At 39.0% G+C, this 25,959-nt stretch overlaps 1 protein-coding gene across 3 annotated transcripts in view; it reads right to left on the bottom strand.

Moving 5' to 3' along the window:
- grsm (granny smith) overlaps positions 1 to 25,959 on the bottom strand; it is a 31,869-nt gene that overhangs the window by 3,605 nt on the left and 2,305 nt on the right. Inside the window, exons 1-10 of one of the 3 annotated variants that reach the window (XM_071692441.1) lie at positions 24,736 to 24,892; positions 14,453 to 14,631; positions 13,839 to 14,021; positions 11,910 to 12,077; positions 10,328 to 10,417; positions 9,553 to 9,777; positions 9,245 to 9,423; positions 5,827 to 5,963; positions 1,107 to 1,270; positions 205 to 315 (exon numbers count right to left, since the gene is read on the bottom strand). In XM_071692441.1, coding sequence (XP_071548542.1) covers positions 205 to 315; positions 1,107 to 1,270; positions 5,827 to 5,963; positions 9,245 to 9,423; positions 9,553 to 9,777; positions 10,328 to 10,417; positions 11,910 to 12,077; positions 13,839 to 14,021; positions 14,453 to 14,602 — 1,407 coding nt within the window. In that variant the 5' untranslated portion in view covers positions 14,603 to 14,631; positions 24,736 to 24,892. Of the gene's footprint in view, positions 1 to 204; positions 316 to 1,106; positions 1,271 to 5,826; positions 5,964 to 9,244; positions 9,424 to 9,552; positions 9,778 to 10,327; positions 10,418 to 11,909; positions 12,078 to 13,838; positions 14,022 to 14,452; positions 14,632 to 24,519; positions 24,575 to 24,735; positions 24,893 to 25,959 lie in introns of those variants that run through there. The other 2 variants (XM_071692444.1, XM_071692442.1) reach the window with 2 other exon arrangements.

Raw genomic sequence — 25,959 nt, 5'->3', positions numbered from 1 at the left:
ACCGCTGGTATATGGTGTATAGTATGTATGGATGGATTCTAAAAATGTAAAGCAATGAAGTAATTAGGTTCTCTAAAGCAGATGGGTAAAAATAAAGCTGCAATGAAAAGAACTTCTCCCTTCATTACAGTACATCTTCCAAAACAGTTTTTCCATGATACAAACACCAACTAGAACATGATCTTAGAAAGAAAAAATACTTACACAATGAACTGGATAAGCCATATCAACATGAATCCAATTTCCTGGAAAATCAAAACCAAGGTGAGCAGCAATGAAGAGACCAGCACAAGACGATGTAGCATTTGAACGATCCTGAAAGATAACTGGTTGATAGATTTTGTGGAACTTGTAAAGAACTAGAAACTAATTTCCTGCTCTTTAGCATGAAAGAGATACCTAAAACCTTAAAACTATTTATATAAATTCATATATTTTGGCTTCCTTTAAAACAATTATCAATCTAATTACATGAAAATTATTGCCTAAAATTTCTCTTATACTTGTACTGCTTCCCTTCTTATATACAGAATTCATACCTGACTGTCAGTCCGAGACTCTTGGACTTTTGGCATTCTATTAGTAATTTTTTTTTTTTTTTCATACTATTCGCCATTTCCCGCGATAGCGAGGTAGCGTTAAGAACAGAGGACTGGGCCTTTGAGAGAATATCCTCACCTGGCCCTCTTCTCTGTTCCTTTTTTTGGAAAATTAAAAAAAAAAAAAAAAACGAGAGGGGAGGATTTCCAGCCCCCCGCTCCCTTCCCTTTTAGTCGCCTTCTACGACACGCAGGGAATACGTGGGAAGTATTCTTACTCCCCTATCCCCAGGGATAATTAGTAATGTTTCACAGTAATACTGCAACTGCAGGTGTCACATTTTTGGGTATGTTTCATCTCTATTAAGTGACCAGGGGTCAACACAGTGTGAACAAGCTTCAGTCGATAAAAAATTGTCTCAAAATATCACATCTTTTTGAAAGAGGAAGGCTATATTTCAACTATTTTTCTTTCAATTCCCTCAAAATATTTACAAGAATACAGTATGGGAAACTTCTTACTGAGTGGTAATGAAATTAAGGGACATAACTAGTACTTCAACATACTGCCACAGAATTCTTCATATCTGCTACAGCTGAGGCAAACTCTGCAAAATGAAGTTCTGGTGAAAAGGGAAGAGGATGGACAAGGTCACCAGAAGCCTGTCCAGCTGTTACTGCTGCTTCTTCCCATTCTTGGCTGTTGGTCAATATTGCTCCATGGAACTTTCCTGAAAGGTTATTCATGTCATAAGAACAGAAATAAAGCTGGAAGTAAAGGAAATAGTTAAAACACTTGAAAGAAATGGATTTATTTATCTACATCTTTATTAGTGAGGTAGTGCAAGGAAACAGACGAGGAATGGCCCAACCCACCCACATACACAAGTACATACATAAATGCCCACACATGCACATATACATACGTATACATTTCAATATACACATACATACAGACATATACACATATACGTCTACATATCCATACTTGCTGCCTTCATCCATTCCCGTCCCCACCCCGCCAAACAAAATACCATCCCCCTCCTCCAGAGAGGCAGTGCTAGGAAGATGAAAAAGGCATCATATGTTCACACTCAGTCTCTAGCTGTCATGTGTAATGCTCCGAAACCACAGCTCCCTTTCCACATCCAGGCCCCACAAAACTCTCCATGGTTTACCCCTGACGCTTCACATGCCCTGGTTCAATCCACTGACAGCATGTTGACCCTGATATATCACATCGTTCCAATTCACTCTATTCCTTGCACGCCTTTCACCCTCCTGTATGTTCAGGCCCTGATCGCTCAAAATCTTTTTCACTCCATCCTTCCACCTCCAATTTGGTCTCCCGCTTCTCCTTCCCTCCACCTTTGATACATATATCCTCTTTGTCAATCTTTCCTCGCTCATTCTCTCCATGTGACCAGACCATTTCAACACACCCTCTTCTGCTCTCTCAACCACACTCTTTCTGTTACCATACATCTCTCTTACCCTTTCATTACTTACTTGATCAAACCACCTCACACCATATACTGTCCTCAAACATTTCATTACTGACACATCCACCCTCCTCTGCACAACCCTATCTAGAGCCCATGCCTCACATTGTTGGAACCACTATTCCTTTAAACATACCCATTTTTGCTCTCCAAGATAACGTTCTCACCTTCTAAACATTCTTCAACGCTTCACTCCCTCCCCCACCCTGTGACTCACTTCTGCTTCCATGGTTCCAACCACTGCTAATTCCACTCTCAGATATCTAAAACACTTCACTTCCTCCAGTTTTTCTCCAATCAAATTCACCTCCCAATTAACTAGTCCCTCAACCCTAGTGAACCTAATAATCTTGTTCACATTTACTTTCAACTTTCTTCTTTCACACTTCACCAAACTCAGTCACCAACTTCTGCAGTTTCTCACCCGAATCAGCCACCAGCACTATACCATCAGCAAACAACAACTGACTCACTCCCCAGAACAAACTGCATGCTTGCCACTCTCTCCAAAATTCTTGCATTCACCTCCCTAACTACCCTATCCATAAACAAAATGGAAATGGAATCACTATATCTATCTATGTGTAATTAGCAGGGGTAATTACCCATGAAATAAATAAAAGGAGTATGGTTAATTAATCCTGATACTCAGATCTGAATGTTCCCTAAAGTTATCTGACTGGGATGCTGAACATATTCATCTCAAAATCATCACTCCTGCACACTAAGGTTAACACACTAAGATGACCTAGACGTCTTGTGTAAAAAGAATAAAAAATCCCCATGTCCTCTTCCAATGACGCTTCTTGCTTTTGTGACTAACTGTTAGGAACCACTGAAATAAAATAATTTGATTCCTTTCTTCTGTTCCCACATCTAGAAAGTGAATACCAAAGTGCCCCTCACAGTTACCTAATGTAACATGTAGGAGATACATGGGTACTATTCTTTCTTTTGTATCCCCTCAGTACTGTACAAAATGAAAACTCAGAAAGTAAACTGTTGGCCAATCAAGTCTCCGAAAGTGACAGCTCAGGTGTAGGGTCCACACTGATTTAGGTATTTTTTTTTTTTTTTTTTTTTTTTATACTTTGTCGCTGTCTCCCGCGTTTGCGAGGTAGCGCAAGGAAACAGACGAAAGAAATGGCCCAACCCCCCCCCCCATACACATGTACATACACACGTCCACACACGCAAATATACATACCTACACAGCTTTCCATGGTTTACCCCAGACGCTTCACATGCCTTGCTTCAATCCACTGACAGCACGTCAACCCCTGTATACCACATGACTCCAATTCACTCTATTTCTTGCCCTCCTTTCACCCTCCTGCATGTTCAGGCCCCGATCACACAAAATCTTTTTCACTCCATCTTTCCACCTCCAATTTGGTCTCCCTCTTCTCCTCGTTCCCTCCACCTCCGACACATATATCCTCTTGGTCAATCTCTCCTCACTCATTCTCTCCATGTGCCCAAACCATTTCAAAACACCCTCTTCTGCTCTCTCAACCACGCTCTTTTTATTTCCACACCTCTCTCTTACCCTTACGTTACTTACTCGATCAAACCACCTCACACCACACATTGTCCTCAAACATCTCATTTCCAGCACATCCATCCTCCTGCGCACATCTCTATCCATAGCCCACGCCTCGCAACCATACAACATTGTTGGAACCACTATTCCCTCAAACATACCCATTTTTGCTTTCCGAGATAATGTTCTCGACTTCCACACATTTTTCAAGGCTCCCAAAATTTTCGCCCCCTCCCCCACCCTATGATCCACTTCCGCTTCCATGGTTCCATCCGCTGACAGATCCACTCCCAGATATCTAAAACACTTCACTTCCTCCAGTTTTTCTCCATTCAAACTCACCTCCCAATTGACTTGACCCTCACCCCTACTGTACCTAATAACCTTGCTCTTATTCACATTTACTCTCAACTTTCTTCTTCCACACACTTTACCAAACTCAGTCACCAGCTTCTGCAGTTTCTCACATGAATCAGCCACCAGCGCTGTATCATCAGCGAACAACAACTGACTCACTTCCCAAGCTCTCTCATCCCCAACAGACTTCATACTTGCCCCTCTTTCCAGGACTCTTGCATTTACCTCCCTTACAACCCCATCCATAAACAAATTAAACAACCATGGAGACATCACACACCCCTGCCGCAAACCTACATTCACTGAGAACCAATCACTTTCCTCTCTTCCTACACGTACACATGCCTTACATCCTCGATAAAAACTTTTCACTGCTTCTAACAACTTGCCTCCCACACCATATATTCTTAATACCTTCCACAGAGCATCTCTATCAACTCTATCATATGCCTTCTCCAGATCCATAAATGCTACATACAAATCCATTTGCTTTTCTAAGTATTTCTCACATACATTCTTCAAAGCAAACACCTGATCCACACATCCTCTACCACTTCTGAAACCGCACTGCTCTTCCCCAATCTGATGCTCTGTACATGCCTTCACCCTCTCAATCAATACCCTCCCATATAATTTACCAGGAATACTCAACAAACTTATACCTCTGTAATTTGAGCACTCACTCTTATCCCCTTTGCCTTTGTACAATGGCACTATGCACGCATTCCGCCAATCCTCAGGCACCTCACCATGAGTCATACATACATTAAATAACCTTACCAACCAGTCAACAATACAGTCACCCCCTTTCTTAATAAATTCCACTGCAATGCCATCCAAACCTGCTGCCTTGCCGGCTTTCATCTTCCGCAAAGCTTTTACTACCTCTTCTCTGTTTACCAAATCATTTTCCCTAACCCTCTCACTTTGCACACCACCTCGACCAAAACATACACAATTATACACAATTTGAGGACTGCAGGCATTAGTACTTCTCTCAAAACATTATATCCATGGAAAAATCCATGCTGATCATCTTATAAAGAAGAAAAATGAATAAGTGGACTGAGTTTCCTCTAAATCACTAGTGAAGAGGCAAGAGTGACTTCAGAAATCTGAACTTCATGTTAAAGGCACAGAGCAACTCTGTAGCAATTCGAAGGTATCTTCACCAAGGGACATATGAATACTTATATTCAAAACAGTACATTTAAAACATGAAAAATCAATAAAACAGTTGATATTCTGTCACTTAAATTTTATAAAAGAGTACAAAATGACTGACAAGCTCAGTGCTAATTCTTAGTGAGCCTAATCAAATGTCACTACATAATCCATCACGTAATGAGATATTAAATATATTTAGAAAGACACCTAAAGGCAGTTCTGGGACTTTCTCCCCAATATCCAAGAACTCATCTTCATAAGATTACTTTTAAACATGTAAAGGCTTATAATACTGGTATCAATGACATTTCTATGCAGGTAGGCAAAATGGATACAATTACTGCTCACATTTATTTGGTAACAAGGTTCAAAAGTAATTTCATTAAAATCCTTTCAGCCCACAGTATCCTCTAGGATACTTACATGTAAACATGAAAAGATTTGGAAGATTTGGCCCAGCAAAATCTTTAAGGTATAAAATGGCAGTCACATGCCAACACTACAGATAATGACATTGAGAAACAGAGATAACTCTTTCTTATTGGGGTAAAGATTCGTTCATTTTAAAAAATCTAATACTTGAGGATGTAGTCAGTCAGGTATATGATTTAAAATTTACTTTTTTTAAAATTATTCAAAATTTATTTAAAGAGTAAACACCATAAAAGCTGGAACTTCATTAAAATAGTTATACTGATATAGTGTATAAGAAACTTACCTGTTGCCGTTCCCTGTGCACCTGTGAGTGTAGCCATATCCAGGATTGTTGTGCAATGGAGGTCTTTGGCAGCATAAGCCACACCATCACTCAGAACTAAACGGCCTTCAGCATCAGTATTGTTGATTTCTACAGTTCTATAATAACAAGCTTTATATTACAATAATGAGAGAACATATACATGTATGTATATATATTGCTTAACTTTATATATATATATTTCATACTATTTGCAATTTCCCGCATTAGCGAGGTAGCGTTAAGAACAGAGGACTGGGCCTTTGAGGGAATATCCTCACCTGGCCCCCTTCTCTGTTCCTTCTTTTGGAAAATTAGAAAAAAAAAAAAAAAGAGAGAGAGGGGAGGATTTCCAGCCCCCCGCTACCTTCCCTTTTAGTCGCCTTCTACGACATGCAGGGAATACGTGAGGGTCAAGTCAATTGGGAGGTAAGTTTGAATGGAGAAAAACTGGAGGAAGTAAAGTGTTTTAGATATCTGGGAGTGGATCTGGCAGCCTCAACCCTACTGTACCTAATAACCTTGCTCTTATTCACATTTACTCTTAACTTTCTTCTTTCACACTCTTTACCAAACTCAGTCACCAGCTTCTGCAGTTTCTCACATGAATCAGGCACCAGCGCTGTATCATCAGCGAACAACAACTGACTCACTTCCCAAGCTCTCTCATCCCCAACAGACTTCATACTTGCCCCTCTTTCCAAAACTCTTGCATTCACCTCCCTAACAACCCATCCATAAACAATGGAGACATCACACACCCCTGCCGCAAACCTACATTCACTGAGAACCAATCACTTTCCTCTCTTCCTACACGTACACATGCCTTACATCCTTGATAAAAACTTTTCACTGCTTCCAACAACTTGGCTCCCACACCATATATTCTTAGTACCTTCCACAGACCATCTCTATCAACTCTATCATATGCCTTCTCCAGATCCACAAATGCTACATACAAATCCATTTGCTTTTCTAAGTATTTCTCACATACATTCTTCAAAGCAAACACCTGATCCACACATCCTCCACCACCTCTGAAACCACACTGCTCTTCCCCAATCTGATGCTCTGTACATGCCTTCACCCTCTCAATCAATATATATATATATATATATATATATATATATATATATATAGTTTTATCGAGGATGTAAGGCATGTGTACGTGTAGGAAGAGAGGAAAGTGATTGGTTCTCAGTGAATGAAGGTTTGCGGCAGGGGTGTGTGATGTCTCCATGCTTGTTTAATTTGTTTATGGATGGGGTTGTTAGGGAGGTGAATGCAAGAGTTTTGGAAAGAGGGGCAAGTATGAAGTCTGTTGTGGATGAGAGAGCTTGGGAAGTGAGTCAGTTGTTGTTCGCTGATGATACAGCGCTGGTGGCTGATTCATGTGAGAAACTGCAGAAGCTGGTGACTGAGTTTGGTAAAGTGTGTGAAAAAAGAAAGTTAAGAGTAAATGTGAATAAGAGCCAGGTTATTAGGTACAGTAGGGATGAGGGTCAAGTCAATTGGGAGGTAAGTTTGAATGGAGAAAAACTGGAGGAAGTAAAGTGTTTTAGATATCTGGGAGTGGATCTGGCAGCGGATGGAACCATGGAAGCGGAAGTGAATGATAGGGTGGGGGAGGGGGCGAAAATCCTGGGAGCCTTGAAGAATGTGTGGAAGTCGAGAACATTATCTCGGAAAGCAAAAATGGGTATGTTTGAAGGAATAGTGGTTCCAACAATGTTGTATGGTTGCGAGGCATGGGCTATGGATAGAGTTGTGCGCAGGAGGGTGGATGTGCTGGAAATGAGATGTTTGAGGAGAGTATGTGGTGTGAGGTGGTTTGATCGAGTAAGTAATGTAGGGGTAAGAGAGATGTGTGGAAATAAGAAGAGCGTGGTTGAGAAAGCAGAAGAGGGTGTTTTGAAATGGTTTGGGCACATGGAGAGAATGAGTGAGGAAAGATTGACCAAGAGGATATATGTGTCAGAAGTGGAGGGAATGAGGAGAAGTGGGAGACCAAATTGGAGGTGGAAAGATGGAGTGAAAAAGATTTTGTGTGATCGGGGCCTGAACATGCAGGAGGGTGAAAGGCGGGCAAGGAATAGAGTGAATTGGATCGATGTGGTATACTGGGGTTGACGTGCTGTCAGTGGATTGAATCAGGGCATGTGAAGCATCTGGGGTAAACCATGGAAAGTTGTGTGGGGCCTGGATGTGGAAAGGGAGCTGTGGTTTCGGGCATTATTGCATGACAGCTAGAGACTGAGTGTGAACAAATGGGGCCTTTGTTGTCTTTTCCTAGTGCTACCTCGCACACATGAGGGGGAGGGGGATGGTATTCCATGTGTGGCGAGGTGGCGATGGGAATGAATAAAGGCAGACAGTGTGTATTGTGTGCCTGGGTATATATGTATGTGTCTGTGTGTGTATATATACGTGAACATTGAGATGTAAAGGTATGTATATTTGCATGTGTGGACGTGTATGTATATACATTGTGTATGGGGGTGGGTTGGGCCATTTCCTTCGTCTGTTTCCTTGTGCTACCTCGCAAACGCGGGAGACAGCGACAAAGCAAAATAAATAAATAAATAAATAATATACACAAACATTTTTTTATAACCAACTGTTTCTCCCATCTTAGCGAGGTTGCATTAGAACAAAGAAAGCCCTAATTCACACACAATCACTCTCTAAATGTCATTTATAATGTACTAAAACAACAGCCTACCATCCACAGCCAAGATCTATATATGATTACAAGGTTTACTTTAACTGTTAGATATGCCCTGGTCTTCCACTGAAACCACAGCACCCCAATCCTGGGGCCTGAATATTCAGCAGGATGGAAAGCTTGCATGGAACAGAAAGAACTGGATTGACGAGGTGTACAGTAATTACAAATCTTCATTCACTTCACTGTATCTCCTCAAATTTCCCCTAACCTACAACTACTGACACACATAACCTCCTAAGTCAGTCTTTGTACACTTATCCATCCCACTATGTCCAAAATGTTTCAGCACAACAATGATCACCTCTCCCTATCTGATTATGCTTATTCATTATCCCTTCTCCACTCCTAACTTCTTATTTACCTGCCTAACATGTTGGGCTTTCTTTTTGGCATATAATTTAATTAAATAATGCATTATGAAAACAGAATATTCCTAATTCAGATTTCTTATCACTAAGATGTTCAAATTAACAAATTTCCTAAAAGGATCTTCATAACCCTGTACATCTTCTATCTTCACAATACCATGCATATCAGAGAACCTATCATGTTTAAAAAGCTTCTATAATACAGAGCTTGTACATTTTGTGATGAAACTACAGGGTTTCAAACTCCCATTCTTCCACCTAAAAACAGTCCAAGATCTTGATTAACAATATAAGTTCCCCTTACCTTCCTGAATACAGTGTATGAATATCATCAGGCTTTGTTGCTGCAGGGCCAACAGCATTTTCAGCAAGACAGAAGATGGCATGGAGGTTCTGCATGTATCCTCCTTGCACAGCCACATAAAAGGCCCCTAATATTGCTGCTGCACCTCCACAATCTCGCTTCATACCTGGCATACTTGTCTGACACAGAAGGCATTAATCAGAAAAAATCAAATCCAAGGACATGTTCCAAATTTTCACTCATTTCTAAACTTGTTTTTGTATTATCTTTGTACACAAAATTTTAACCAGTAAATATCAAAGCCTTACCTTTGTTTTGATACTCAAACCACCAGTGTCATAGACAATACCCTTGCCTACCCAGGCCACATTTTCTGTTCCACCTGTTGGGGTGTGAGACAATACTACAAGGGCTGGAGGGTGAACAGCTGCTTTTCCTACACCATAGAGACCACCAAAACCTTTAGCAGCCAATTCCTCTCCTCTAATAATCAATGGTTTGATTCCCAGGGATTGCCCCACCTTCTGCACTTCCTGTTCAACAAACAATCCAACTTGTATTTACAGTTACTTATAATATCTACAGTTAATCTATGAATGACTAATATCTTGTATCATCCCTATTTGTTTTTCCCACTTCAGCGAAGTAGTGTCACAAATAAACAAACAGTAAGTAAAGGCATTCAAACAATGATTCTGATTTTCAATCTAGAAATTCATTGTCCTCTATATGTTTTCTTTGACTTCCTCTCTGGTATGAGTGATCTTAACTGCACTTCAAGGTATGATTTTGGAGGTACACTGACATGGCAGACAGAGAATGAATGAGAGCAAATGACACAACGTGTTTGTCTGAAGCTACCTCAAAAAGGCAAGAAAACTAATTAAGTTAAAAGGAAAGAATGTTACCTATGGAGGATACTATACAGCACACCAACTGAGAGCTACTCCATTAACGTAACCAAACTAAAGAATTGTAACATGACTTTGCTTATCTCTCAAACAACTAATGCCTCTATAGGCAACAATGACAATCTGCAGTAACAACTACCTTGTGGATATACAAAAAATATGAGTTACATACCTCAATGAAAGAATCAGTGTGCATCTCACTGGCTGGAGTATCTACAATCCTTGCAGCTAGACGAACACCATAAACAACATCGTTTAACACCTATTCAGAAAGATTAGAGAAGGAACTGATAACCTTATTCTGAAAATGCTCATTAATACATCAATACAGCACCAGTTACTGAAACATTTAGCAAAAAAAAACTGTGTTGCCCATATAAAGGTGTATCCTGACAAGAGCATGACCACCATCCATGCAATAAAACTATCTGCAAACATCATTATGAAATATTTCAATCTAAAAGAAAAGCATAATATAAGTTAGAGCTAGTAGGAAGCTTAACTTTCAAAAAAAAATCTTCAAAAGAACATAAAAGGTTTGCATGTACAGATATGTACACATTACTATATGAAACTAATTAATGTGCAACATTATATCATATAGTCAGAGCACATACTCACTCAAAATAAAACACCTGCACTTCAGCAGAAATCTACACTCCCTCTCTTTACCCTGTTAGACAAGAATCCACCCTGTACTCTATATTACCCTAAACGGTTAGCCATTAACAAACAACATTCCAGCAATATTAGGTATATCATACAATGCATGACATTTACTCTCCATACAACAAATATCAACACAAATTTACGAACTATATGGTTTCAAAATACTTTTCTTGCAGTGATTGCCATGACATGGGCAAAACATGTTGCAATCAAGACCATACTGGGTGAAAGAAAAAAGTGTTGTTAGATCTGACTCTTTAAGGCTGAAAGGTAAGGGAAGAGGAAAAGATGAAAGCAGGAAGAGATTTCCTAGGCTTAGTTGTTTAAGGGAAGAGGGAGGTATCACAAAGAGGAATCCTCAGTCTAGTGCCTCCTATTTGAACTACACAACCCATCCCCAAACCCAAGTAAAAGAAAGATATTCACTCCCACTTCACAATTCAGCAGTCTATTTTCACTCCCACTTCACAATTCAGCAGTCTATTTTCAGTATCCCCCTTTCCCAGCAAACATGACACTCACCAAACATATGCACACAGCAATGAACAGTGATGATTAAACAAGTACATAACAACTGCCCTTTTAAACCAATCCTACATTCTAATCCATCAGACACACACTTGTCTGAAACTATATTTCTTAGGCACATGGAAGTTGCAGTTTCTCATCCACATTCTGCAAACCACCCATTCCAAAGATTCAACTTTCATACTTCAAATACTAAACATGTTCATTCCTCAACTATCCTACATTTTCCTCACACAAACAAACACACTCAACATCACCACATCTTTAAACCTATGGTCTTGCCCAGCACGGATGGCCAGCTTCCTGTGTTAAGGGAGCCCCCACTACAGCCCCATTTAATTGTCTTCTATGACACACACAAATATGTGAATAATATTCTTTCTCTTATACTCACAGAGAAAAAAATAACAATTGAAAAATGAGTAGCAACAAATGGGCCTAAAGAGAAAACTTTTAAATAAATCTGTTTAACTGTTACACAAAAACCTGAAGATATCTATGTAATATTATAACAAGAAAAAGATACGGAAGTATCACAAAGAAATTTTCATACTAACTTTAATGTCCTCATCTGTTACTGGAGCATCTCCTTTTCCAACAAGCAAAATTTCTACAGTTACTGTGTGATCTGATGATGAACCAGTAGCAGTCTTTCGTGAGTATGTTGGATATGCTCTTGCAACGCCACAGGCACTGGCATAAAGGTCTGTACGCTCACACACAAGCTGGAACAGTTTCAAAATATGAGCAATATTCTATGGGTTGGGTGCATCTGGGAAAAATAAAAAAAAAAAAGTATTCATATGAAGTTTTACAAATACAATTATTTCAAGCCACAAACTTAAGGTATGCAGAATCCCCGTAAATTCATGTCAATTCAATTGTTAATCAACATGATAAAGCTCAATTTATACTTTGGGTTGCATGTTAACACTAAAATATATTACATATCTAAATTTGGAATACACATTTGAATATCATGAATATCACTACATATTCGATACATTTTGTTAAGTGTACCAAATATGATTCAACTCAAAGTTTAGAACTAATAAAAAAGACAATCATATGGGGATAACAAGGTGATATCTACAAATGTTTAATCGAACACATTAGCTAAAATACTTACCATTGCAATCCTACCTTACAGTAGTGGAGTATGCAGCTTAGAGTGAAATCTTAAAAGGACCAAGAAGATAATTCAAAAATAAAAAAATGGAAATAATGTGTAAGCACCAGTTGAGTCACATCAGAGAGGTTGTGCGAATATGACTACTGCAGGTATTTCCACTCGAGCTTTATACAAACAGGTTATTAACTTCTCTTTGCGTGAATGTGTGTATGGTGGCAATTAAAACTGCAGAAACAAGGTCCCAAAACCCTAACATTACAAGCCTGCAAAAGGATAAGGATGACCAACTTCAATCTATATACCTATATCTCTGATGCCCATTCCCTCTGGGAACTCTCATCAAGGGGGAGGCCATGGCAAAAGTCTCCACTTATCCCTGTCCTTACATGCCTTCCTGGTATAAACCATTCCATGCAATGTGAACTCCTCATCTTGCATTCTTTCCATCCTTAAACCACCTAAAAGTATTATGATTCACCCACTCTACCACCCCACAATCCATTCCCTTTGCATATCCTGCCATACCAACTCTTTTAAACACCCCTTCATTACTTTCTTCATGCCATCTAGTCATGCCAAGTGACCAACTTCTTTTGTGAATATTTCTTACCATGCCAGCAACTGCATACTGCTTTACTTGTATGATATATAAACTTCGAATATTTGAGAAATTTTCAAAATACTGCTGCTTGACCATAAAACACTGATGAAAGGTATAAACTAAGAGACTAAGGTTATCACACAAGATGCCCCCTCTACTACCTTATTCTGGATACAAGTCAAAACCTATAAAGTATATATCAATAAAATAACATGTTACTAAAGTGTGCAATGAGACTATCACATGATCACATGAATAAAATTTCAAGTTGCAATAATGCCAAGCATGCAATGTGTTACTCCTCCTCAATGAAATAGTATAAATATCTCACTATGCAATCATAATTCCCAATATATATACATCTGTATATATTATCTATTTGGTATATATACATTTTCTTTGTTGCCTGGACAGAGCAAAAATGATATACTCTCCTCCACAGCATTTTGATGGTTATTGACCAGGTGAATTGAAAAAATATAGGCAAAGGGTGTGGAAACATTGCCTGAGTTGTCTAATGTTGCTTCCTGGCTCACTATAGTGTTTACAATGTCTGAGGCTTTAAAATGCCCCTAATCATATGCAATACACTAGCATTCAACTGCAAGAGGCATCCTGTGCTGTCTGCAGCACATCAACAGTCAATGGGTTGCTGGATAATGTAAATCATTTATTGTTCCTTCTCCAAAATGCAAACTACCAATGTTACATCTTGCTATAATAACAACCTAACGAATTCTTTAAACTACTTACCACAATACATTCTTCAGCACCTGTAGAATGTGTTTTGATAATCTTTGTAATAGAGTGAGTTCGTGATGGAGTGTTGTGACGAGAACACTTCACAGGAAGGGCTGCTACTGTAGCCAAATTTAGGTACAAGGAACAGTAGTCAGTTGGGGACGGCTGAAGGCTATTCACTGATAGTGTCCATGCCTGTTTTAAAGTTAGAATTAATTCTACCACAAGCAGAAACATTCCAATCTTTCTACAAGCAGTGAGTACTGAATATATAAAGAAGTGTTACTACCAATGTAGAACTTCACTTCTAATAACACTCAAATTACCCAATATTACAAAACAGTAGCAAAAAGTAATAAAAGTTAGAACTTTTGGCTTAGAAAACTTAACTCAAGATCATACTGTATCCAAATGTCATACAATGTGCTTATCTTTTCTTTATATTCAAATATTCTTATAAAACAAAATGATTATTTGGTATGTTGTCCCATCATACAACTATTTCGTAAGTTTGTTGCTTCATTCATTCTCAAAATATTTCTTTTTTCACAAATTCTGTGCTAAAAATAATATGAACATTCCATGTCACAGTATAAAGTATTCCAATAAAATAAATAAGGGGTTACCTCTTCATCAACTCGAGGTTGTAGCTTCGATCCAACATCACTGAAGGAAAGACCAGCTAGATGTCCTAGTTGACCAATTATCAGCACAGGACATTTTCGAGGGTCAGAAGTGCTCAAGGACCCTCTAAACTGGATCCTAGGACTTCCCATCCCTTCAATTCAATGGTTCTGTACTGCTTCTGTAAAATGCAATTTACTGTAATGCCATAAAGATAATAACCGTGCTGAAAAGTCCACACATAAACTAACAATATGCCCAATAAAATGTGGAGTAAATTCATCAGTCTTACCTGCATAAGAATCATCTTGTTACACTAGCAGAAATCACTTGAAACAATAAGCAGCAACTCATTATTATATAATATAGTAGCTATAACAATAATAACAATAAAAACACATTTTCTCTAAGCCTAATCGCTTTTCCTGCTTTAGAGAGGTATCAGAAACAATAGAACAATTGCTGAATTGGTAGACATCCACTCCCTAGATGCCATACTTAATGCAACAGTAATCAGTATCATTAAATCATAATGTGAAGAAAGAGAAGTTACTGTCTGGGAATGCATAGATGGTTATGTCTAATAGTATACTAATTCCTAACAGCATCATGTGAATGTAAACCATGGGCTTTGGATGACAAAGTAAAGAAAAAGGATAATTGTATTGAAAATCACAGTATTCATTTATGGACAGTATTTAATGTGAGGATGGCTAATCAAATAAGAAATAAAAGAGTAAGGCAGATATGTGGTAGAAAAAGGAGTATGAATGAGAGAGTTGAAAAGGGTGATATGAAACGGTTTTGATATATGGAGAAGATGAGGGAGGATAGGATGACTAAAAGGATATACAATGTCATAAGTGTAAAAATAAGAAAAAGGTGGAAATCGAGGAAGGCGTGGGACATGCAAAGGATAGAGAGAATAGGAAAATTGTGGTATAATGGAGGTGACGTGCTGTCAATAGGCTGACTCAGGGTATATGAAGTGGTCAGCAGAGACCACAGAAAGGTCACTAAGGCCTGATTGTGGGGGTTCTGGTTTCAGTGTATTATACCTGATAGCTAGAACATGAGTGTGAGTGAATGAGGTTATTCTTTGTATATTCCCAATGCTACATTTCTAAAGTGTGAAATGGTAAACAAGCATGAAATCAATATATATTTATGTATATATATATATATATATATATATATATATATATATATATATATATATATATATATATATATATATATATATATGTGAATAAGAGCAAGGTTATTAGGTACAGTAGGGTTGAGGGTCAAGTCAATTGGGAGGTAAGTTTGAATGGAGAAAAACTGGAGGAAGTAAAGTGTTTTAGATATCTGGGAGTGGATCTGGCAGCGGATGGAACCATGGAAGCGGAAGTGGATCATAGGGTGGGGGAGGGGGCAAAAATCCTGGGAGCCTTGAAGAATGTCTGGAAGTCGAGAACATTATCTCGGAAAGCAAAAATGGCTATGTTTGAAGGAATAGTGGTTCCAACAATTTTGTATGGTTGCGAGTTGTGCGCAGGAGGGTGGATGTGCTGGAAATGAGATGTTTGAGGACAATGTGTGGTGTGAGGTGGTTTGATCGAATAAGTAACGTAAGGGTAAGAGAGATGTGTGGAAATAAAAAGAGCGTGGTTGAGAGAGCAGAAGAGGGTGTTTTGAAATGGTTTGGGCACATGGATAGAATGAGTGAGGAAAGATTGACCAAGAGGATATATGTGTCGGAGGTGGAGGGAACGAGGAGAAGTGGGAGACCAAATTGGAGGTGGAAATATGGAGTGAAAAAGATTTTGTGTGATCGGGGCCTGAACATGCAGGAGGGTGAAAGGAGGGAAAGGAATAGAGTGAATTGGATCAATGTGGTATACCGGGGTTGACGTGCTGTCAGTGGATTGAATCAGGGCATGTGAAACGTCTGGGGTAAACCATGGAAAGCTGTGTAGGTATGTATATTTGCGTGTGTGGACGTATGTATACACATGTGTATGGGGGTGGGTTGGGCCATTTCTTTCGTCTGTTTCCTTGCGCTACCTCGCAAACGTGGGAGAGAAAAAAAAAAAAAAAAAAAAAAAAAAAAAAAAATATATATATATATATATATATATATATATATATATATATATATATATATATATATATATATATATATTCCATGTGTGGTGAGGTGGCGATGGGAATGAATAAAGGCAGACAGTGTGAATTGTGTGCATGGGTATATATGTATGTGTCTGTGTGTGTATATATATGTGTACATTGAGATGTATAGGTATGTATATTTGCGTGTGTGGACATGTATGTATATACATGTGTATGGGGGTGGGTTGGGCCATTTCTTTCGTCTGTTTCCTTGTGCTACCTCGCAAACGTGGGAGAAGGCGACAAAGCAAAATAAAATAAATAATAATAAATATATTTATTTATTTATTTATTTTGCTTTGTCGGTCTCCCGTGTTTGGGAAACAGACGAAAGAATGGCCCAACCCGCCCATATACACATATATATACATACACGTCCACACACGCAAATATACATACCTATACATCTCAATGTACACATATACATACACACACAGACATATACATATATACACATGTATATAATTCATACTATCTGCCTTTTATTTATTCCCATCGCCACCTCGCCACACATGGAATAACATCCCCCTCCCCCCTCATGTGCGCGAGGAAGCGCTAGGAAAAGACACCAAAGGCCCCATTCGTTCACACTCAGTCTCTAGCTGTCATGTAATAATGCACCGAAACCACAGCTGCCTTTCCACATCCAGGCCTCACACACTTTCCATGGTTTACCCCAGACGCTTCACATGCCCTGATTCAATCCACTGACAGCACGTCGACCCCGGTATACCACAATGTTCCAATTCACTCTATTCCTTGCACGCCTTTCATCCTCCTGCATGTTCAGGCCCGATCACTCAAAATCTTTCTCACTCCATCTTTCCACCTCCAATTTGGTCTCCCACTTCTCCTCGTTCCCTCCACCTCTGACACATATATCCTCTTGGTCAATCTTTCCTCACTCATTCTCTCCATGTGACCAAACCATTTCAAAACACCCTCTTCTGCTCTCTCAACCACACTCTTTTTATTTCCATACATCTCTCTTACCCTTACATTACTTACTCGATCAAACCACCTCACACCACATATTGTCCTCAAACATCTCATTTCCAGCACATCCACCCTCCTCTGCACAACTCTATCCATAGCCCATGCCTCACAACCATACAACATTGTTGGAACCACTATTCCTTCAAACATACCCATTTTTGCTTTCCGAGATAATGTTCTCGTCTTCCAAACATTCTTCAAGGCTCCCAGAATTTTCGCCCCCTCCCCCACCCTATGATTCACTTCCGCTTCCATGGTTCCATCCGCTGCCAGATCCACTCCTAGATATCTAAAACACTTTACTTCCTCCAGTTTTTCTCCATTCAAACTTACCTCCCAATTGACTTGACCCTCAACCCTACTGTACCTAATAACCTTGCTCTTATTCACATTTACTTTTAACTTTCTTCTTTCACACACTTTACCAAACCCAGTCACCAGCTTCTGCAGTTTCTTACATGAATCAGCCACCAGCACTGTATCATCAGCGAACAACAACTGACTCACTTCCCAAGCTCTCTCATCCACAACAGACTTCATACTTGCCCCTCCTTCCAAAACTCTTGCATTCACCTCCCTAACAACACCATCCATAAACAAATTAAACAACCATGGAGACATCACACACCCCTGCCGCAAACCTACATTCACTGAGAACCAATCATTTTCCTCTTTTCCTACCCGTACACATGCCTTACATCCTCGATAAAAACTTTTCACTGCTTCTAACAACTTGCCTCCCACACCATATATTCTCAAAACCTTCCACAGAGCATCTCTATCAACTCTATCATATGCCTTCTCCAGATCCATAAATGCTACATACAAATCCATTTGCTTTTCTAAGTATTTCTCACATACATTCTTCAAAGCAAACACCTGATCCACACATCCTCTACCACTTCTGAAACCACACTGCTCTTCCCCAATCTGATGCTCTGTACATGCATTCACCCTCTCAATCAATACCCTCTCATATAATATACCAGGAATACTCAACAAACTTCTTTTTTTTCTTTTAAACTATTCGCCATTTCCCGCATTAGTAAGGTAGCATTAAGAACAGAGGACTGGGCCTTTGAGGGAATACCCTCACCTGGCCCATTTCTCTGTTCCTTCTTTTGGAAAATTAAAAAAAAAAAACAAGAGGGGAGGATTTCCGGCCCCCGCTCCCTCCCCTTTTGGTCGCCTTCTACGACACGCAGGGAATACGTGGGAAGTATTCTTAATCCCCTATCCCCAGGGATAACTCAACAAACTTATACCTCTGTAATTTGAGCACTCACTCTTATCCCCTTTGCCTTTGTACAATGGCACTATGCAAGCATTCCGCCAATCCTCAGGCACCTCACCATGAATCATACATACATTAAATAACCTTACCAACCAGTCAACAATACAGTCACCCCCTTTTTTAATAACTTCCACTGCAATACCTTCCAAACCTGCTGCCTTGCCGGCTTTCATCTTCCGTAAAGCTTTTACTACCTCTTCTCTATTTACCAAATCATTTTCCCTAACCCTCTCACTTTGCACACCACCTCGACCAAAACACCCTATACCTGCCACTCTATCATCAAACACATTCAACAAACCTTCAAAATACTCACTCACTTGACCTCCTGTCTCTTTCTTTTATACATCTCCCACTCAATTGCATTTTTTCCCTGCAAAAATCGTCCAAATGCCTCTCTCTTCTCTTTCACTAATAATCTTACTTCTTCATCCCACCACTCACTACCCTTTCTAATCAACCCACCTCCCACTCTTCTCATGCCACAAGCATCTTTTGCACAATCCATCACTGATTCCCTAATACATCCCATTCCTCCCCCACTCCCCTTACTTCCATTGTTCTCACCTTTTTCCATTCTGTACTCAGTCTCTCCTGGTACTTCCTCACACAAGTCTCCTTCCCAAGCTCACTTACTCTCACAATTTTGTGCATGATCAAGAAATTCCTATGAGTCCCTCGCGCACATGCGGGGGGGAGGGGGTTGTCATTTCGTGTGTGGTAGAGTGGCAACGGGAATGAATAAAGGGCAGACAGTATGAATTATGTACATGTGTATATATGTATATGTCTGTGTGTGTATATATATGTATACGTTGAGATGCATAGGTATGTATATTTGCGTGTGTGGACGTGTATGTATATACATATGTCTGTGGGTGGGTTGGGCCATTCTTTCGTCTGTTTCCTTGCGCTACCTCGCTAACGTGGGAGACAGCGACAAAGTAAAATAAATAAATAAATAAATAAATAAACAATATATCTTTTTTTTTTTTTTTGCTTTGTCGCTGTCTCCCGCGTTTGCGAGGTAGCGCAAGGAAACAGACGAAAGAAATGGCCCAACCCACCCCCATACACATGTATATACATACGTCCACACACGCAAATATACATACCTACACAGGTTTCCATGGTTTACCCCAGACGCTTCACATGCCCTGATTCAATCCACTGACAGCACGTCAACCCCGGTATACCACATCGCTCCAATTCACTCTATTCCTTGCCCTCCTTTCACCCTCCTGCATGTTCAGGCCCTGATCACACAAAATCTTTCTCACTCCATCTTTCCACCTCCAATTTGGTCTCCCTCTTCTCCTCGTTCCCTCCACCTCCGACACATATATCCTCTTGGTCAATCTTTCCTCACTCATTCTCTCCACGTGCCCAAACCATTTCAAAACGCCCTCTTCTGCTCTCTCAACCACGCTCTTTTTATTTCCACACATCTCTCTTACCCTTACGTTACTTACTCGATCAAACCACCTCACACCACACATTGTCCTCAAACATTTCATTTCCAGCACATCCATCCTCCTGCGCACCACTCTATCCATAGCCCACGCCTCGCAACCATACAACATTGTTGGAACCACTATTCCTTCAAACATACCCATTTTTGCTTTCCGAGATAATGTTCTCGACTTCCACACATTCTTCAAGGCTCCCAGAATTTTCGCCCCCTCCCCCATCCTATGATCCACTTCCGCTTCCATGGTTCCATCCGCTGCCAGATCCACTCCCAGATATCTAAAACACTTTACTTCCTCCAGTTTTTCTCCATTCAAACTCACCTCCCAATTGACTTGACCCTCAACCCTACTGTACCTAATAATCTTGCTCTTATTCACATTTACTCTTAACTTTCTTCTTTCACACACTTTACCAAACTCAGTCATCAGCTTCTGCATGTGTACGTGTAGGAAGAGAGGAAATAATATATATATGATATTAATGGACCTCATTTGCTTGAGGCTATACTACAGGTGGAGAGTCACCTTTAGCAAGGCCATATAGTTGGGAGTACAGTCTTACCAAAGAAATTCTCATTTACAAATTGTTGTGATTGAATAATTTACTTGCTGAAAGGTTATACTTTTGCTGTACATCCATTTTACAAAAGCAGAGAACAATATCCATTTCCTCAAAAAAAATATTATCCTAACCATGTTCCTTCACCATATTTGTAGTCTCCATTCAGAATGCAACAGAAAAGTATAATGTTCTCCTTTCAGAAAACTTCTATATTTTTGTCACTACCATAATTAGTATGAACATTCTTTTATGAGAAAAACAATGTTTAAAGAAAATTCAGTAAAATCTTACTTCAGGGTCCCTTTTGAGAAAAATTTTGGATTTCCATGATGTGTATCAATGGACACCTTACATTAAGCAGAATCAATTCAGATGGAAGCTGTATGACTCAGTCATTGCTTCAAACTTGCTCTAATAAATCATGGTGGATAGGGACGTGGATAACATGAAGAAAGGGGGAATGATTTACAAGAACAGTAGTAAAACATTTATAAAAGTCAGCAGAAATTATAAAATACCCTGACCTAACTACAAACTACAGACAAAATCTATCTTCTTTTCACCAATCTAACTACACACAGCACACAACATTCTTCTTCTTTTTAATGTTATAGTCAATAAATACAAGATAAATCCTTAATTTCATCATCACACCAACTGCACAAAAACCCTCAGCAAACAGATGAATGGAAGCTTGGAGTTCTGTCACTCAGCTTCCTCAACTATCAGTAGTGACGGTCCCTTTTGGTACACCACATTAGCACGGATAAATTTGTACATTATATCTTGACTGCTATGGGAGGTCTGGTGAGATTTTTCTAAGTGCTGTTGATTTTTATGCGTGTTTCAACAACTTATATTGCTAACTGACCCAAAACTTTCTAATTGTTCATGTCCTTTCCCACTATTAATACTATATTATTGTAATATGAAATTTATCATCAGAATCACTCAGAGTCAGTCTGAAGCACTTCTACTAATTGTTATGACAACTGATATGCTCTTATTCCAAGTATATAAACTATAAATTTTACAAGGAAACAGATTGAACATAATGTTATGTGGAAAGAATGTAATTACCTCAGATTTGAATCTTGCAGGTGTACAGTAGCTAATCTAACTTTCCCAAATTAAGTCAATGGAATTATTGTGGGGAGTACAAATCTATTTCTGCTTGAGAAATCACTTGTAATATACATCAGGTAATATAAGAGATAATTCTAAAAGTAACACACTTGCAAAAACGACATCTAGTAACCAAAATAGTGCTTAAATATATATCTTATTATCTTTTTTATTTTGCTTTGTTGCTGTCTCCCGCGTTTGCGAGGTAGCGCAAGGAAACAGACGAAAGAAATGGCCCAACCCACTCTTATACACATGTATATACATACACGTACACACACGCAAATATACATACCTATACATCTCAATGTACACATATATATACACATACAGACATATACATATATACACATGCACACAATTCACACTGTCTGCCTTTAGTTCATTCCCATCGCCACCATGCCACACATGGAATAACATCCCCCTCCCCTTTCAAGTGTGCGAGGTAGCGCTAGGAAAAGACAACAAAGGCCCCATTCGTTCACACTCAGTCTCTAGCTGTCATGCAATAATGCCCTAAACCACAGCTCCCTTTCCACATCCAGGCCCCACACAACTTTTCATGGTTTACACCAGACGCTTCACATGCCCTGATTCAATCCATTGACAGCACGTTGACCCCAGTATACCACATCGATCCAATTCACCCTATTCCTTGCCCGCCTTTCACCCTCCTGCATGTTCAGGCCCCGATCACTCAAAATCTTTTTCACTCCATCTTTCCACCTCCAATTTGGTCTCCCACTTCTCCTCATTCCCTCCACTTCTGACACATATATCCTCTTGGTCAATCTTTCCTCACTCATTCTCTCCATGTGCCCAAACCATTTCAAAACACCCTCTTCTGCTCTCTCAACCACGCTCTTCTTATTTCCACACATCTCTCTTACCCCTACATTACTTACTCGATCAAACCACCTCACACCACATACTCTCCTCAAACATCTCATTTCCAGCACATCCACCCTCCTGCGCACTACTCTATCCATAGCCCACGCCTCGCAACCATACAACATTGTTGGAACCACTATTCCTTCAAACATAGCCATTTTTGCTTTCCGAGATAATGTTCTTGACTTCCACACATTCTTCAAGGCTCCCAGGATTTTCGCCCCCTCTCCCACCCTATGATTCACTTCTGCTTCCATGGTTTCATCCACTGCCAGATCCACTCCCAGATATCTAAAACACTTTACTTCCTCCAGTTTTTCTCCATTCAAACTTACCTCCCAATTGACTTGACCCTCAATCCTACTGTACCTAATAACCTTGCTCTTCACATTTACTCTAAACTTTCTTCTTTCACACACTTTACCAAACTCAGTCACCAGCTTATGCAGTTTCTCACATGAATATATATATATATATACCAACATATAAATATATACCAACATTAAATCTGCTGTTGACAGAGGAATTTGTTGACATCCTGCACCATTTAGGCAGAGGTATATTTCAAGAAGAATATTGCATATTATGATAAATCTTGACTGCTAAAGAGGATGGATGAGGTTTTCATACATGTTAATATTATACAAGCGTATTACCTACTTTTTCTATAACCCAAGACTTTCCTGAATATACTATGACCTTGTCTCATATCAGTGAATAAAATATAATGCTTCAAATTATACTCAACAAGAATTCTGTCATCACATCTATGCAAAGCATTTACTTTATAAGTAGCCATATCCCAAAATTAGTTTTCAAGCAAAGTTAAAACAGACTTTACTGTTACCGCACATTTCATGGATCAGTATTACCTTTCTTTTCACATCTAATTGCTGTTCTAAAAAAAAAAGAAACGCAAAATCAACATTCTTTATAAAGTCATTCTTGCGCATGAAATTGAGTTCAATTAACAAGAATTATTTAAGTGACTTTTGTGCATTTCCAGAGAAATTTGCCACAACAATTAACATTAATCAGATGTTTGGTATCACTTTCTTGTTAATGAATAAAAGCATGACCCTTTAAAACATGACAAATACTAAAAACTATAGTAGCGTTCCTGACATTAATAGTGATCTTGAGAACCATGACATATTAAGACCACCTTTTTTTTTTTTTACTCATTACAACAAAACTCACTCCTATCTACGCAAATAAATATTCTATTAGTAAAATATATTAAAGGTCCAATAAAAATATAAATACTACCTTGCAATGCATGCACTTATACAATTCCTATAAAAAGAAATAAGACTTGCAGTCCTTAAACATGTTTAATTCTTAAAAAAAAATTAAGCAATTCAACACTAAACCAAGAAATCCTATTCACTTATAACAATTCCAGTTTCCTAGGTCCAACCTAGCAAACTATATATAATGAGCTGGGCTGGGGTTGGTGAAGTTAGGGTTAGGTTTGAAGTGAGAGTTCGCAACGTATTTCCTACAATAATGACATCATGCTGCCATTTTTAATCATAATTCACTTAGATATATCACAAATAAGGGATGAAATACCTTCGCGTTCCCAGAGGATGATAGGAACAGCCCTGAACACTCCGTAAACAAAGTGATACCAAACTAGCCCCTTCCCTAACTTGAGATAAAACGACCAATTTCCCTTTAATGCCACATATCACTCAGACTATACATTAAATGCCTCTCAACGTTAACGCCAACAATAGTAACGATATTCAGATTAACAAGGGAGATGATGATCCATGGAATACTTACTGTAGCGTAATTTGAAGTATTTCTAGTCGCCGGTCAGCTGCTGATAAGGCTGACATCTGGTGACAAGGACATAAAACTTTTTACCCTCATAAAAGATTTCCACTAATTAAATAGTTGCTATGATTATTATACCTAATATTATTATCTATCATTAATGATACTAGAGGGAAGATCAAGCATAGCAAAAAAAAATTCTGTGGTTAGTTACTTTTTTCTTACAATCCTGGAAGTCTTTTTTATCCAGTGCAAAAGGCCAGAAGAACGAAAACGGGATATTTATAGGTAACTTATCCAAAGTGTGACATCAATCTCCACAGAATGAACTTTTTATGTCTGAATATTGCTGCAAGGACGTTCGTGCTTGTATCTTATAGTATAGACTTTACACCGTCGCAATTACAGAGATGTCAGAAATGATGGGTGATGGTAATGTCAGACTAAAAGTGGAGTACACAAATGGAGATGTATCACCTAGTAAATGATAAAGAGCTGGAATTCAAGGATCGTATAAGGATAACCGCACCTTGGTTGAGCTGTGAAAACAAAGCCGACCTATTCTCTCCACATGAGTATACTAGAGCAAAAAGGAAGAAGATTGGCTTTGTTAATATGAGACAGCCTTAAGTTTCAGGAAACAGTAAAAGGCGGCCCATTCAGACTATATATTGGGAAGAGTAACTGTAGGAAAGAAAAGCATAGTTATACTGATATACCTCTAAAGAATCTTGTTGATCGAGAACAAATATAACAGTGATGACAATGAAAGAAACATGTACTTCTTAGATATGGTAAAGTACTTATTATTAGGAATTCAATTATAAAGAGAGGGACTTTGGGTTCTTATGGTGAAACAGAGTCACATGTATAACGTTTCTCATACCATGTTAATCAATACACAAGTATGAGAGGGACTGGTACATCACTGCTATGTCTTGTCGTCACAAATGCTAATATGGATACTGAAAATATCACGTGATATACCGGTGGGAAGAAGAAATCATATAATGCTCAAGTTTATATAAGTGGTTAGTGAGAAGAGAGGATGTGCAGAGATGAAACACAAGTAAAAGACGAGATACAATCGTGGAAACTACACAGAATTCAACAATTCAATATAAACTGGGAAATGGGGTTCAGCAACCAGGAACCTGGGCTTTGAGGTGAATTCTGAGAAGGCAGGAACGAAGAAACTTTGCTAATAATACTGTTGACAAAGCAGGAGAA

Source organism: Panulirus ornatus, chromosome 53 (assembly GCF_036320965.1).
Source record: "Panulirus ornatus isolate Po-2019 chromosome 53, ASM3632096v1, whole genome shotgun sequence".
Classification (NCBI taxonomy): domain Eukaryota; kingdom Metazoa; phylum Arthropoda; class Malacostraca; order Decapoda; family Palinuridae; genus Panulirus; species Panulirus ornatus.
Note: the sequence above shows the minus strand (reverse complement) of the source record. Positions and strands in the feature narration are given on the sequence as shown.